Source organism: Anguilla rostrata, chromosome 2, assembly GCF_018555375.3.
Source record: "Anguilla rostrata isolate EN2019 chromosome 2, ASM1855537v3, whole genome shotgun sequence".
Lineage (NCBI taxonomy): Eukaryota > Metazoa > Chordata > Actinopteri > Anguilliformes > Anguillidae > Anguilla > Anguilla rostrata.
Window position 1 is genome coordinate 12,216,127 of NC_057934.1, and position 15,729 is coordinate 12,231,855.

A 15,729-nucleotide genomic window follows, 5' to 3' on the forward strand; every position below is an offset into this window, starting at 1 on the left:
CTCTCTTTTACTTCTTGACGTTGAAGCCGTGCGCTACCATATTTTGAGGCTCAACGGCACACTGTTTTCGTGTGGTGATAGAATCGCCTCTCAGCTCACTGTTTAAAGATGAATGGTCGATCTATTATGGCCATTACACACACTGTATACTTCAATTCATGTTAGCATTTGCAAATCTTTATACAGTCTATGGTTTATCCATAGGTTAAACACTGCTTTTGGCTTGTTGCAGCCTAATTAAAACGGAGCTCAGCAATGTGAGTTCAAAACTATGAATACAGATTCGTTAGCAATTAATGGCAATGCAAAGAATGATAATCATTTATGACATGATCATTATGTCGTCAATGACCGAGCATCATTTCAAGAAAACTAATAAAACTTTGAGTATCCTGCTTTGTCCCGCCCAGTCAGGGGCGTTGTAGACATTTTACCAACCCAGCTGGCTCCTGGTTACTATGGCAACGTTGTTGGGAAAACGGATGTATAAGACATGGCTGCTACAAGAGAAAAAGTAAAACCGAATAACAAATCCCAAGCGTCAGATTTAGACACTACTGGAATTAATACAAAAGAGCGTGTACGTATCGGCTGAATGTTTATTTATAAAAACTTCCTAGAGATTTGAAAACGCTTAAGTACGTAGCAGTTTTTAACTTTAGCTAGGTAGCCTAACTACCTTAACGTAACTTTCGCTGATAATTGTTATGTTGCTATTTTAAGGAGTTATAGCCTACTTACATTTTTGTTTCAATGCAGTTATTTATTTGTTGTTTTAATAATCTAACTTCAGGAAAATGGTGACAGTGAAAAAGAACATCCTATCGTCACTGAATGGAAACATTTAACCCTCGAACAAATTAACCTGCTGTTAGACCTAACAGTGGAAGAAGTGCAATTGTGAGTAGCACTTTTTCAGTTTTTAGCTTTATTTAGTTAGTCTTTGTTAGACTGAATACTCTATTACTACAGCTATTATCCTAGCATGCTAATGGGAACTTCTTACAGTTAAGTATTGCCCCTTAAATGACCTCATTCGCTGTCTTCAATCATTATAAAACCACTGGTAACCTAATAGCAAATCATATGATAGATTTTGGAGAACATTTTTGTCCAAAACATAGTCCTTCCCTTTGACAGTTCGCATTGTCAGTGAAACATTTGGTTTGTAAACACTGAAGATGAAAATGTAATGTAGCTATTCTGGAAGGGTCTGTCTGTATAGGTTTTGAAATATTATTTCTCTTTTAGAGTAGGCCTGAATATTTTTCTTAACCTTTGTCTATAAACTACAGTATATGGCTTACACTGGAGTATGTGGTGAAGTACTGAGGGTAAGCCTACACATTAAGCCCATACACCCACAGTATATGATTTACACAGGAGGATGTAGTGAAGTACTTATGGTAAGTCGCTCTGGATAAGAGCGTCTGCTAAATGCCTGTAATGTAATGTAATGTAAAGCCTACACATTAAGCCCATGTACCCATTACCATTTTCAAGTCAAATAAAAATTGATACATAAAACTACATCAAAACTACATCTCCTGTTCTAAAATGTCTCTACCAATCCACCAATTTACTAGTTACACTAATTATTAGTCCAGTCATTCAGATGAGGCCTTTTTAAGTTATGGGTTACAATGGGCATGCACTTCCACCTAGTTTGGAGGTGGTCAATCTGGCGACAAGATGGCTGAGATAGCAACCGTGCTGGCAATACCATGTCCAGTTGGTGGACCAGGTTGACACAGACAACAGACCATCACCAAATTTGTAATGGCATCCAGCTGGAGCAGAAACTGGTTCTTGCTAGATTCCAATTTAGGCTGGTGGCTGGAATTTCAGCCAGAGGTTGTAAATAATTTTTTTTTTTAATTCACTGGAATGTGCATTTTGTGGGCTTAATTGGTACGCTTACCCTATATGTTGGATTTCTGCCTTTTATCTTTTTAACAGACAGCTGGAAGATATACTCAACTTCAAACACCGCCAGACATGTTTGAAGGAAGCTGCCCTGTTAGATTACTTTGTCTCTGGGTTCTGGTGGGCCAAGGAAATGCATTTTACATGTCAGCAAGTTTCAGGCTTCATGGCTTTGCTGCAACTGTTGCTGGATAATATCAGAGGTACAGTGAGAATATTCTGTACGATTGTTGTAGCTGAAAGACAGCTGTATCAATCACAGTGAAGGCCTGTGCCACTTTCCTTGGTCAAGGTAAATTTTGTAATGTGGGGTGCAGTAGTGTGGTCCTTGCTCTATTCATGCAGAAGTCCTCCATCTGAAAACAAAAATGATTCACTTTCCAACAAGGGCAATGAAACACAAGACTGCACTCATAGAATTCATGTGTTTTCTTTGCTCATATCATTCCGCCACAGTGAATTCGAACAATATGTAATCCAACCAATGCTTTCTTGTTTTTTCTGCAGAAAAACAGATGCCACTAGTTGATAATTTCGCTGAATTTGCTAAGGCAATTGCTGGAACCAGGCAGCCTTTGTCACCACCAGACTCAAGTCCTTTGTTTTATGTGGATCAAGCCATTTCCATTACTGACTACTTCAAATCCAGGTTGTGTTTCTAAGCTGCTCTTAGTAGCTTATGTCTTTTACTGCCTGACACTGCAATTAAGAAGTGGGGGTAGATTACAATCGGAAAGGCCACCTGTGATTTACGAAAAAAAAAAAAAAAAAACTGAGCACTTTACGATAGACAGGCAAAAGATCAGGGGCTCAAGCAACAGTTGGGTCTGCATGTGCTTTCTGCCCAACTTTCTCCCTGGGAAATACTGTAGAAAAATATCTGATGCATAGTGGGGCTTTTGGGTAAAGTCAGCAGTTAGGATTCAGTGAGTGTTTTAGCAAGTCCAGGTCTCCCAATGGAGAGTATACTTAAGAGCAGGCATATAACGATTCACAAGAATAGAGCCAAAATAAGAAAACCTTGTTTATATAATGTCACATTGAACTCAAAAAATGATTAACCATTTCAGTATTCCAGATTCCAGTTTGTGCTGTGGTTTTTGGGATAAACAAGTAATAATGTTGAGAGAAGGTTTCAGATTTCAGCAGAAAATGTTAATTGATGTTTTTTTCATAAAACACGTATAGACCTTAGTCGGGGTTGGAAAGTGGAGATCATGTCTGGGAGAAAAATATTGATTTGAATTATGAAATACCCAAGAATATGCTCAGTATTAAATCAGTGCTGACTGAGCAATTTTGCGCTGCACCATCAGAAAAGAGGGTGCAGTGGGCGATCATTTTGTTCTCTAAGGTACAATGTTCCCTCACTGGGTAATATTTGTACCTTAGAGTACTAATCTAAAAGGGTAAAGGGTACAATGGGCATACCTTTGAGGGTACTGCCCCAATGACCATTGTACTCCTTTAGGTACAATTTTATGCACATTTTTTCTCATAATGTGTTAGAGTACATTCTATCGATTGTTGACTCATATAAACTCTGTTATAGCTAACACTGAGGATTTTACTGTATATAATGTAATGAAAGGTGCTATTTACAGACTAATTGTTATTTTTTTATGGAATGTAGAGACTGATTCTTATTTGTATATTATAATCTGAACTATATTTATCCTAATTTAAATAATTCAGTTACTTTATTCTCAGAATATATTTATTTCCAGAAATAATCAAGTCAGTCATGAGTTCTTATTGCACTGAATTCTTTGACAGCAGTGGTTCATGTTGCATACTTTTAAAATGACCGCAGATATTTTATAACCAACATTTGGCAGTCTGCAATTTATATGTGAAAAGGTTAGGAACGCATATTGCAATCATTAGCAGACAGGATATTCTTCAGTCTCGAGAGATAAAAAAAGAAACTTTCCCGACCGCAAAAAATAATCTGCACTAAATAATCAGTTTCATTCCAAGATGCTTGCAGATGAGTCTATAACATGAAGTCATGTCACACAATCTAAATGAATCACTGCGTTCATTTAGTTTGAAAGCTGAAACAATATATTGCTTTATACTCTCAGCCACCCTTTTGTTCCCATACAGTTCCTGAGTCTGCCCTCTAGGAATGACGTCATTGTGTTCTTAAAATGGTTTCATTATTGTGGTCAAATATTATTTGAGAGGAAAAAAATAGAATCATTGTGAGACTACACTGAGACTACGAGTCAACGTGACATAGATTTGGACTGTTTTCCTGTTATTCACTCTGTTTTATTGGCAAGGCTTTCATTAATTCATTCTGCATGAAAGTGTTCACTTTGTCCTACATTTCTGTTTTTTTGGAGATTGTAGCTGTCAGCATGAAATAAAGTGCTCTTAGGTGCCTTGAATCGATCTAAACGAATGCAAGAACATCTGACTAGCTGTTATTACATTATTTGATGGATATTCTCATATCAGATATTCTTACAAAATAAGTAATCTATTAGACACTAAAATACTTTTTAAAAAGAATACAGGGCTGTGTACTTTGTGTAGTATGTGGCCATGCGATTTGAACAGAAATTTAGTTAATTATGTACACTGGTAGGTATTTATGATCAGCAACAGAAATTTCCTAAACTGGCACATTTAGTGTTTTGTAAATTGTTTTGGTCTGAGTAACATTCTGGACCAAGTTTTAAACTGATAAACAGACAGAAGGGAAGAAAGCCCTACCTGACATTCTGTGGTGAAGACACTAGGTAATAAACATGCAAAATAGAATTTTTGAATTCTGTACAAAATAGAATATCATAAACAGCATCCGTTGTTCACCACTGTTGATTGTTTGCTTGGGGCTATGAAAAATAGCATTCGCACCAACACTTTCAAACCTGGCCGTCTACGGCGTACAATTTTTATCAGTTGTTGTCAGAGCTCACACTGTAGCCACGCACAGAACCTGAATGTGGCATAGTGGCTGAAGACTGCATCATTTTGACAGCTCTTATCTCTTTAGATCTCAGTTGCTAATGTGGTTCACAAAGGTGGCTTAATGCTGAGACTGTCTCACACCCATTGTGGGGACCTTGAAACTAACATTGGCTTTCCTGCTCAGTCTCTTTCAGCACTATGAACTATATGAGTTTCTCTTCACCCAGCCCAGAGAGGAACGACTGTTTTCCACTCAAGTAAGAGTCTTCTGTCTTACCTCATATTGTATTATAAATAAAGTAGTGTGCATGACTTTAATGCTGCATCTCCTGGATAATAAGAGGTGCACATAACCCTGATTAATATCCCCTCAGTAGCTGCCCCTGCCTTTTTTTTTTTTGACAAGATTTGCTCACCATGTGACATTGATTTCAGGGTTAAATAAATCTATCTATTGTTGCTTCAGAATCCACTCCTTCTGCACGTCTGACTGCCTATCAATGGTGACTGATTCCATTGTTAAATTTGACAGTGATTTTGCTATTACAGAAATTTGCTATTAAACATCAAGTATTACACCTACTTGACTATAGTCTAGTAGTACTGCAGGCAACATAAATGAATGACTAAAATCAGAAAAACAACCCCAGCCTTCTCACCATTATAGAGTGTCAGCACATAGGCAATTATGATTAATTATGTTTGCCCTGAAATTAAGTCATGGTCTGAATAGTTAGCAAGCTGGCTTTACTTTGCTTCTTCCATAATACCCAGAACAAATAGACAGCCAGCCAATAAATCTGTGGAAACTCTATGAATAAATATAGAAACAAGATACAATCCTAATATTTATGCATCACATTCCACGAAACAAATTTCTGTTGGTCTCTCTCTGAAAACAGTTGCTTGTGAATATTTTACCTCACAGTATAGTCTGACATTTAATTCAAACTGATTTGGTGGAAATGTTATTCTGGGGAGGAAACTAGATCAGGTTGCTAGGAAGGGCAGTGACCCTTGAAGAGAGACAGACCTTTCCTGTCTTTGTTCCAAGTTGTCTGTCACACCGAAGACCCACGTAACTACACCAAGCCCCTATACTGTCCATGCTCAGAGAATCAAAAATACAATGAAATCAGAATAGAGAGAAACTGAAAATTTAAATATGAGGGGGAAAAGCAGTGAACAAGTTAATTATGTTGTCTGGGGAAAATAACGGACGATCATGAAATGTGTTCTATTTAGTTAGGCCAATAACCCGGCGGTGGCACACCGAAGGACGTCGTATAAATAGCCTAATGTAAACTAATTACTTCCGGAAAAAATGTAACGTGGCTCACCCAGCAGAGAAAAATCAATAAGGTAAAATGGACTATTAAACAGAAATTATGCTCAAACCTTAAAAGATTTTGAGTGAGATGGCGTACTTTGGACCTTAACTGGAAATACGAGAAATGTATGCAGGCCCATCCGCTAATGATGCTTTGATATCATGTCTGAAGCCGCCTCTGACAGCTAGTCTCTAGACAGCAACGTCTGAAGTGGAAACAAGATCTGTTTGGAATTAGGTCTGCCTTATGTAAACAGCGATAGATCTTTTGACTGGTACACCGAAGCAGGCGATAGCACAGACGTGTCTTCTTCTCCGCTTTAGACGTGCTAAATAATGCTAATGAGGGTTTTCATCTTCCATGTCAGAGAAACAAAAACACGAGCGGAATAAATCAGCCGTTCAGGATGCGACTTGTACGCCAGTCTGGCTCTGGCTATTTCATTCACCGCTGGCATCTGAATGCTGCATATGCTATATTTATCCCCTAATGAGTTGCTTTTGAGGCAGGGAGAAATGCGCTCGTTGGTATTTTTTTATTTTTTAATAAGCGAACGTTGGCGGGTTTTGATTTTACATGCATTTACGTGTATGGAGATGTCCTCTAATTTTAAAATACAGATTGCATCCAAATGTTTTCTGACAGCCAGCATTGAACGATTCTTTATTTTTCAGCGAGCTGGAAGTGGTTGCGAGCTGATTATGATTTTTGTTTTGGAGTGTGCTGCAATGTATCATGAATCAGAAACAGTATCTAGGTCAAGCACTGCGCCACAGTCATAATGGGTCCCAAATGTCAGATTATGTAAAAATAACAATTTTTCATTTGTTTTGATGAAGGGCTTTCAGCATCTTTTTAACATCTATACATGAGTTTTATAAATTGAAAATATTTTAGTATTTATTTTTTTGAAAAAGAAGCGCACGTAGTGTGGACGTTAGCTTACAATTCATTTCTATTAATACAATTAATTTTGTCCACCTCACAATAGGGCAGCCAAAGGAAACATGGGGACAAAATAGTTTTTCTCATTAATTAATTTTGCCTGAAAGGATGAAATTGTGCTGTTTTTATTTTGTTGTAAGTTTGGCAGCTTAATTCTCTTCTGTACATAAACCTTAACATCTTGTGGCTTTTTCAGCTGATTATAGATGTGGGTTAGTGTTTTGCTCCCAGGAAAAACATAAAACTTGAAAAAAAAATGAACTGGAAATTTAAATCAGCATTTTAAGTTAGCAATATTCTTTCCAAACATAAGAGGGCAGTGTTTCTCTGGCTGGTCCCTGAATTATTTATAAAGCATAGGCATGCATACTCTCTCTCTCTCTCTATCTCTCTCTCTCTCTCTCTTTCACATACACATACACGCATACGCACACTCCATATACATCTACTATTCTGAATATATAGTATGTTTCTTTTAACATCTTGTCGGAAACAAAATAGGAGCATGGCTCAAAAAAATCACTGTTTATTTCTTCAACATAAGAGCATTGAGATCTGCTCTTACTGAGCAAATGTGCAACATTCATGTTGATCATAACAAACAGGCTGTCCTTGGCAATGGCAGATATGCGTGTACATTGAACAGAACGGAATACCGTTAAGTGAAGTCTCACGCTGCTGTTATTTCAGAATTTGTGCTGCATATTTTAACAGAGGCCGTTGCCAGGTGTACAAAGGACTGCAGGTTAAGTAACAGGTGAAAAGGTGTGCTGACAGATAACTTGTTCTGTTTCAGGAGCACATTGAGGTGGTCAACCCAACAGACTTCATTCCACCCTTAGAGGAGGGCATGCCGGTTGATGTCTTTTTCCGTTATATGACCCAGACCCCTGTGGAAGAGGCCAAAGAGGTACCATTGAAAACCCACTTTGGCTTTTCATTTACTGTGATATAGAGAAGAGTATCTGTGTCTTATATCTGAAGCCACCGCTGCATTAATGGGAGGAAAATATGGGCTGTTTGTCAGCTAGTCTCAAGAACCAGACACCTTTTAGAAAGCTTATAAGGAAATGTTAGCGCAAAATTTTCCCACAATATGGTTTGTTTCATTTTAACATTAACTTCACTGTAAGAAGAAACATATTCATTCATCTGGCATTGAACCGAGAATGAATATTTTGTACTTCAAAGGAACCATGACGGCAAAATAATAATTCATATCATCTGCTGTGATGTGAGGAGAAGATCTAGTCCACTCTTGTTATGCTAATCATGTTTTAAACAGCTTGCTTTTTTCCCAGATAGATCATATTTACATAAATTCTATCTGAAACATATGTGGTTTCAATTGAAGCGCTTTGTTTCCATGAAAAGAAATAAATCCTGAATCTCTAAGTAGGGTATAATACAATATTATAACAATAATACAAAGTTTCATTCAGTTTTTTGTTAATAAAAGGAAAAAGATTTTTTCAGCTATTTGAAATAGAAAGCACAGAAGTGCTCTTTTTTGAAGGAAGACATGTTTATTGCCTTAAGTACTTCGATGTTTTTGGTTTCTTTTTTGTTCAAAATTTTGACTTCTGAGAGGGTTCCTGGGGTGGAGGCCTGTACCTCTGCCATGGCAGCATAATGGCTGCCTGATTTGTCTGCATTTAAGACACCGGAATGTAGCAGTGCAGTATTTGATATATTATATTGTGCCCACTCCATTTCTACTGTCGGTGAACAGCAGAATCCACACTGTGCTTGTGCTGCTGTTCCTCAGGCGACCACACGTAGGTGCCGTTCCACTTCTGAGCACCTTCTCTGTAGATAGACTACATGGCCGAAAGCATGTGTACACCTGACATCCAACATCATTCGTCCAAAATTATGGGCATTAATATTGAGTTGGTTCATTGTTTGCTGCTATAACAACCTCCACTCTTCTGGGAAGGCTTTATACATATAGATGTTACAGAATTGCTGCAGGGAAGTGGTTCCATTTAGCCAGACATGCATTAGTGAGGTCGGGCACTGATTGGGGCGATTAGGCCAGGCTTGCAGATGGCTTTCCAATTGATCCCAAAGGTTTGGATGGGGTTGAGGTCAGGGCTCTGTACAGGCCAGTCAAGCTCTTTCATACCGTTCTCGACAAAACCATTTCTATATGGACCTCGCTGAGTGCCTGGGGGGCATTATAGCTTGTTCCTCTCCCTAGTTTGGCTTGGCATAAGTTAGGTCAGAATAATGTTCACTGCATGAACTGAACTGTGTTCTTGGCTATAAACAGCTGTATGAAATGAGTATTGTACCTTATTGAACCTGTGTTTTGTAGTTGTCCAATGACCACGATTTTCTTTTATTTGGATAAAAGCGCCTACTAAATAAATGTAATGTAATGTAACGTAATGCATTGTCATGTTGAAAGGGCCTTCCCAAACTGATGGGGAAGTAAAGAATCGTCTAGAATGTAATTGTATGCTGTTGCATTAAGATTTGCCTTCACTGGAACTAAGGGGCCTAGCCCAAACCATGACAAACAGCCCCAGACCAAGGGCTGTCCAGATACGTTTGGTCATATAGTGTATGTTCAGGTTTTCCAGTGGCAAAGATTGACTCATTTCTGAGAGCAGTTGTAGCAGGGTTTTAAGGTAGGTTCACACCAAGCTCTGCCCCAGCTTCTTTTTCACGTGCGCCTTTCTCAAAGCCCTAATGGCCTGTCAGCTCATAGCTCCTAAACTGTTCCGCAGTAAAGTAATTATAATCTTCAGTCTACCATCTGTAGCGCGCTACCTGCAGGAAACAAAGACCTGTCCCTGAGCGACTTCCTTTTGTGCATTTAATGCATTTTCTCCCTGTCACAGCAAAGGTTTATAAAACATTCTCAATAAAGCGTCACTCAAAATCCCTTTGAAGAATGTTGCTCGGGCATAAATAGCTGTCTCTGTGCTCTCTAGCTGCCTTGTGCGCCTGATTGAGCAGCTTAAGTTTCGGTTTCTTTAGCAAGCGGACTGATGGCAGCTGGCCTATAGAACTATATGGACTCCTGTTCACCTTGAGCTCCGGGTCCCTGTCCTGCTTTGTGTTGTTTCTGTGCCCTGCCAGCACCGCGTTAAGAGCAATCCATGGCACAAATCTTCTGTTTGCTATAAACAGGTACAGTTGCACAAACACACGCACGCAAAATGACCAAGTTCATTTGAATGGGGGCAGGTGCTTAAAGGACCTCCAGAGATCGCTGAAGAGGAACAGCAGGAGGCCGAATCGGCGGAAAAGGGCCCGTCTGATGGGGGCGCCGTAGACGCCTCTCAGGAGGTTCTGGGGCAGGTGACTGAAGACCCAGTCGAAAATCCGCAGGTACGTATTTAGGCCATATTTGACTTGGGAATCTGTGTCTGGTTTACCTGGCCTATTCTGGCTTCATCGTGAAGCGCACCCCAGGGCATGTTCTCTGAACATTACTGCCCTACGGGCATCATTAACAAGTCTATCTGGTTGTAGCATGAAAGCCATTTAACGTTTTTTGAAAAAAAAATGTCATTAAATATTTGTACGTGAACTTTAGGGAGTGGGACTAATGTGGCTGTTAAACAGACACATCAAGACAGTGGCTCATGAGGTTGATGTCTAACCAAACACGTTGCTGGGTTTTATTTTCTCATTGAAACGCAGCTACCCTTTTAAAACATAAACATAATATGTGGGGAGGTACAGAATTCTTGTTTTGTCAAGTTTTATTCCTAATTTTGTATTTGTTTTCAATGTGTCAGTGCCTCAGTGACTAGAAAGGTCAATGTTAAAATACACTAAAATGTTCATTAAATTGGGGACCACAGTCTTTTCTGGACATTTTGACATTTCTTGCAAATTGCCAAGTGTGTGTGATCAGAGAGAACTCAGACCAGAACAATGGCAGTCCAAGAGCAAAATTTGAAGCACAAGACCGTTCACTTCACTTAAATCAATTTAATGCGCACGCCTCCTTGTTTTTCAAAACTGCTGGTATTCACAGCGGGCGATCTCATGTGGTTTAATGATGAAGTTGCGTCTGTGTGACTCGATTATCGTTTCTGAACAACATTATCATCTGCACAAACGTCCTGCACTCTTAATAACATTAATATTTCCAGGAATATCATTAAGTACGCAAGGCAGTTCTCAACAGATATTTTAAATTTCAATTTCCTTTGAGGGTTTTGTAAGCTGAATGCTGTTACTTGTGTTATTGCCATGGTTGCAGAAAACAGGCCTCTTTTTATCTTTTGAAAGTGCTGTTGTGTTTTGCATCTTTTGCCTGTTTTTCATTTTGGGAACATTGCTTCATTCTGTATTGACATACATCCCTCCAAAAAATTCAAAAAGGCATTTTCATTTAGCGCTGGACAGGTTGGCCCTGATGAACAACGCACTCTTTGTTAACCCTCGGAAGCCATCGAATTCATAAAAGGCTTGATGTCCACATTTTATGTAAATGATGACCTTAGCAACTGATCCTGCATCATAATTGGCATTCTGAAAAGCAGTGTGTAGCCTGCCACAGCTTTACTCTGGGTGGGAGGGTTTAAATCAGCAGGGTACCTCCCCCCCCTAGTCTCATTGGTCAAATGGAGCTCCTCCGGTCACAGTCTGCAGTCTGCCGTCCCACAGCACGAGCTGCACATTCTTCCAGCACAGTGACCGCACGGTTAAATGTTCGGCGTCAAATCAACTCCGACAGAGTACGTGCGGTCGGTATTGGACTCATATGTACTCTGTTGGAGTTGAATTAACACTGGACATTTTACTTTGGGGTCTGCTCAGGCGGGCCGCAGTGTGAAAAGAGCTGACGGCTGACTGTGCACACTTTGGAGGACACGCTAGCCAGCCTGTGCTCTCTCGTCATGACCGGGGACTCTGTCAGAGTGGAAATGGCTTCGGATTCCAAAAGAAAGAAAAGGAGATGAAAATATGTTTAATGAATGAATACTGCTCGGATTTAGTTTTACCCACTGCTTCATAAATAGCTGGACAGCTGCAGTGTCAGGCCCTTCAGTTTATTACATGTGCTTTCTGTAATTTGAGACCAAGTGTACATATGGTGTATGTACATCCTGAATTTGGATTGCATGCCATACAGTATGACCAGTCTATTTCAATCCATACCAATGGCTTACCCCACATTGCAATGTTTGTTGAAGGTGTTGAAACATTGTTCTTTTAAATGTTAAAATTCCTAAAATAAAAAATAAACGTTTAAAAAATGTAATTCTTAAAATTTTAAAAGTTAAACATTTGACTCTTTATGAACATTTTGGTTCTTGATATTGTATTGGTATTTCAGGTCACACACCACTTTTGAGAAGAATCCCTTTCAGAATTTGCATGCTTTTAACTTTAGTGTTAACTGTAGTCAATCTTGTCATTCAGTATGAGGGCTTTTCTGTATTTATGTAAATTTTATGTGGGCTGGTTGTGCCACTCCAAGCTGTTTTTCTCCCAGAAGAACAGTATTCAATAACGGCTTCCATTTTTCTGAAGCATATTTTGGTTCTAAATGTTCCCCAGGGGTATAATAACTCACGTGGAGCTCATCAGACTGCTCCTTATATGGTAAACTCTTAAATTTACAAATCAAGTGGAGGCTGTAGTTAAATTCCATATATTCATACCATGTTGTTAACTTTCCATAAGAGGATTGAGCAATGAAAGGCTTTTTATGAATGCGGAATCAAAAAAAGGACTTTTATGTTCTGGTATGCATATGTGCCATGTGGACTTTTATCAAAAACTCTTTCTTGATATCTCTTGAAACTAAGTTAGCTCATGAATCAAATTTAAGCCAATTTCATTGTCACAAGTCAAAAACCAACAGCTCAGTTTTAAAAATGAATTGCCCTTAATCTGACAAACCTGAGGGTGGTATTTGAGTTATAAGACATATGTTAAATGTATGCAGTCAAGTTGTTTATCTATGTTTAAATATATCCGTTAGATATAATAAACACCTGCAGCAATCAGGGAGAATAAGACTGGCACTCGGTTGAAAAAAGGAGCAGAAACTACACTTCCATTCTCTGTATCTCTGGAGCATATGTTGAGTGCTGCTTCTATTTAAGAATTTTGGAGCTAAAATAGTGAAGAAAATTAATTGGACTGACAATGAACCAGAAGCTCTGGGAGGGATGTTCAGCGAGCCCCTCTGTGGTGTGTTCTCCTTTTTTTCTGAAGGCAGGACATTTCTATGGTGAGGGACACATGAGCCGGAGAATCTTCTTACACTAGTTTTGGCCCACCTGTATACTGACCTGAAATGTAGAATGGAGGCTGTAGGCCCCAGAACAGTCAGGGGCCTACCAGAGCTGGGAGGTGGCAGCGTTGGGTACGATGAGCTGATTGAATGGGACTTGCCCTTCTTGGTTTTTCCCCTGCAGGTGGACGTCAGTGAGAAGCTACAGGTCCAGAAGGAGTCTTCCTCAGCCAGAAAAGGCAGACCTAAGAAAACTTCTTCCAAGTAACATTTAGGAAATAGGGCTAATGCATGTCCGTAAACTTCCCTGTTGCGCTTGTATTCGATTTCTGTTTTAAATGTCATTTTGTTTGTCGCCTTTAAAACATTTTCTTATCACAAAAATGTAAAATATAAATAATATTGTTGACTGATTTTTAAAAGAATTATGTGGGATTCAGTCACTCTGGCATAGCAGCTTGTCTCTGGTATTTAAGCCATACACTGAATCATTTGCCATTATGCAATAACATTACACCTAAAACAAACCTGTTTTGCCTTTTGAAGGCCAGAAGGACAAATGCGAACAATAGGCTCATAAAAGCATTATCTCTGTAGTTCTGTAATGGTGTAGTTCCTTAGACCTCTCATTTTATTACGCCGGCTTGATTGCTTGTAAATACTTCTTGAGACACTTACGGTTTGATATAGTATTTTAAAGAAAGAACAATGTTAATTATTTGATTAAGTACTACTAAGGGATCTCAAATCTACTACATTCATTAAGTTATAAACGTGTTAAATGCTACAGCAAAGCAAGCTTCTCATCGTCGTTTAGCAAGCAAAGCCCATATCCAAATGAATGCTTGTATAATGTTTACAGTAAATGTTTCTCTTAAGCCATTAACTATCTTTAAATACTCCAGCGCTGTGGCAACCCGGCGTGGTTCACCAGCTAAGGAGCTGATTGGCTATGCAAAGTGCTGTATTATCAAAGCTGAATGGTTATTTTAGCTGGGTTATTTGAACATTCCCACTTAAAGGGACTGCAAGCACAGCAAATGCACTCAGGGGGAGATAAGAAAGGAGGCTGATAAAATGTTGCTGTCGTCTGTTTTGTCTTTTGTCTTGTAGTTCAGTTGTGGGAATGGTATGGAAGAAAAATAGTTTAAGACAAACCTGGGCTCCCAAGGGGGAAAAAAAAAGAATATTTCAGCCCGGTTTTGTTCATTTAGTGTGACAAGTTCATTTGTCACAACTCTTATCCATTGCAAAGCTTTTAATTACATTCAAGCAAGAATAGCCGCATATAATGATGAATTTCTCCTCAGTGCTTTAAGTTTGTGTCCTCTGTTGCATTTTATAGCTGTTTATGCTGCATTCATTTCAGAATTTTGTAATAAAAAAATTAAAAAAGAGCTCAGCCTGAGGAGGTAAGTTGAGAACCTTTGTCCAAATTCCTTGAGAACATGTAGGCACAACTTTTTTTTTTAACCCCCCCCCACCTAATTTGATTGATAGTTTTGTGTCTGAGCCAACTGCAAGCTGATCTGGTTTGGTGTTTAGCTGAAAAGGATCTCAGGTAGGGAAGACCCTCTCATGTGTCACACGGTGCCCTCTGCTGGTGAAGTTGGGGCATTTGAATAGTATCATGGCTTTCCAAATGGGTGGACACAGCCAGCAACACGTGATTTGATGAAGGATTTTAGGAGCCCATTCATAGACGTGCAAGGTGTTATGTGTGGCTTTACTTTCCAATTACAAATGTAAGGCATTACAATTACAGGAGATTCCGAAGTAATTTTCATGTTTCATTGACTCGCTTTCCATGCACTTGGGCCCAGCTTAATTGATATTCCAGGGTAACTTTGAGATATACATTTACATAGATGTTACTAGATATCAGGATCTTTCAATGGGGAGTTTAGATTGAGCCCTGAGTTAATCACCTTTTGTTTAGTCCTGAATCAGAGCTAAGCTTGTTAAATTCAAACATATTTTGAAAGCTAGAAGATTTATTTTTTGACACTGACGTATTATTGTCCTGTGACATTATTTGTTAACAGCCACCCCCCCCCCCCCCCGCCCCCCCCGGAAGCAAATGTTTGTTCCTTTATTCCATTAAAATAAAATACATTGGTTTTGGAATCAACTTCATTCAAATGAGATGAAAGAACCAATAAATTAATCTATTTTCCCCTGTCGTTGTTTTGTTTCTGTTGTGTTTTTCAGAAGCTTAATCCTGCATGCCATCCCATTTGAGATATGAGATGTGTCAAAAATAAATCAGCTCTCACCAAGCTATAAAATAAAATATTATGTGTCTGCTTGTTTTTTTCAACACACCTATTGGTATTAAACTGTTTCTGAACAATGGAGAATATGTGGTTTTAAAATGACAGTCCTTCTCTTCAA

At 38.9% G+C, this 15,729-nt stretch overlaps 1 protein-coding gene across 2 annotated transcripts; it reads left to right on the forward strand.

Annotated features, from left to right (window-relative positions):
- The first annotated feature begins 340 nt into the window (after nt 1-340).
- On the forward strand, nt 341-15,628 carry cabcoco1 (ciliary associated calcium binding coiled-coil 1). Of its 2 annotated transcripts, none has more exons than XM_064320319.1 (8): nt 341-580; nt 794-900; nt 1,960-2,129; nt 2,434-2,575; nt 5,033-5,105; nt 7,921-8,034; nt 10,323-10,466; nt 13,520-15,628. In XM_064320319.1, exons 1-8 carry the CDS (start codon nt 494-496, stop codon nt 13,601-13,603), a joined length of 921 nt encoding a protein of 306 aa, XP_064176389.1. In that variant the 5' UTR covers nt 341-493; the 3' UTR covers nt 13,604-15,628. The 2 variants fall into 2 exon arrangements, with proteins under 2 accessions (XP_064176389.1, XP_064176395.1); XM_064320325.1 differs by having other exon boundaries at nt 458-514.
- The last annotated feature ends 101 nt before the right edge of the window (nt 15,629-15,729 follow it).

Coding starts and splice junctions, on each gene's coding strand:
- cabcoco1 (XM_064320319.1), top strand. CDS start 494: ATGGCTGCTACAAGAGAAAAAGTAAAACCGAATAACAAATCCCAAGCG. Junction 2,576..5,032: donor ACTGACTACTTCAAATCCAG/GTTGTGTTTCTA, acceptor TTTCCTGCTCAG/TCTCTTTCAGCACTATGAAC. Junction 8,035..10,322: donor CTGTGGAAGAGGCCAAAGAG/GTACCATTGAAA, acceptor GAATGGGGGCAG/GTGCTTAAAGGACCTCCAGA.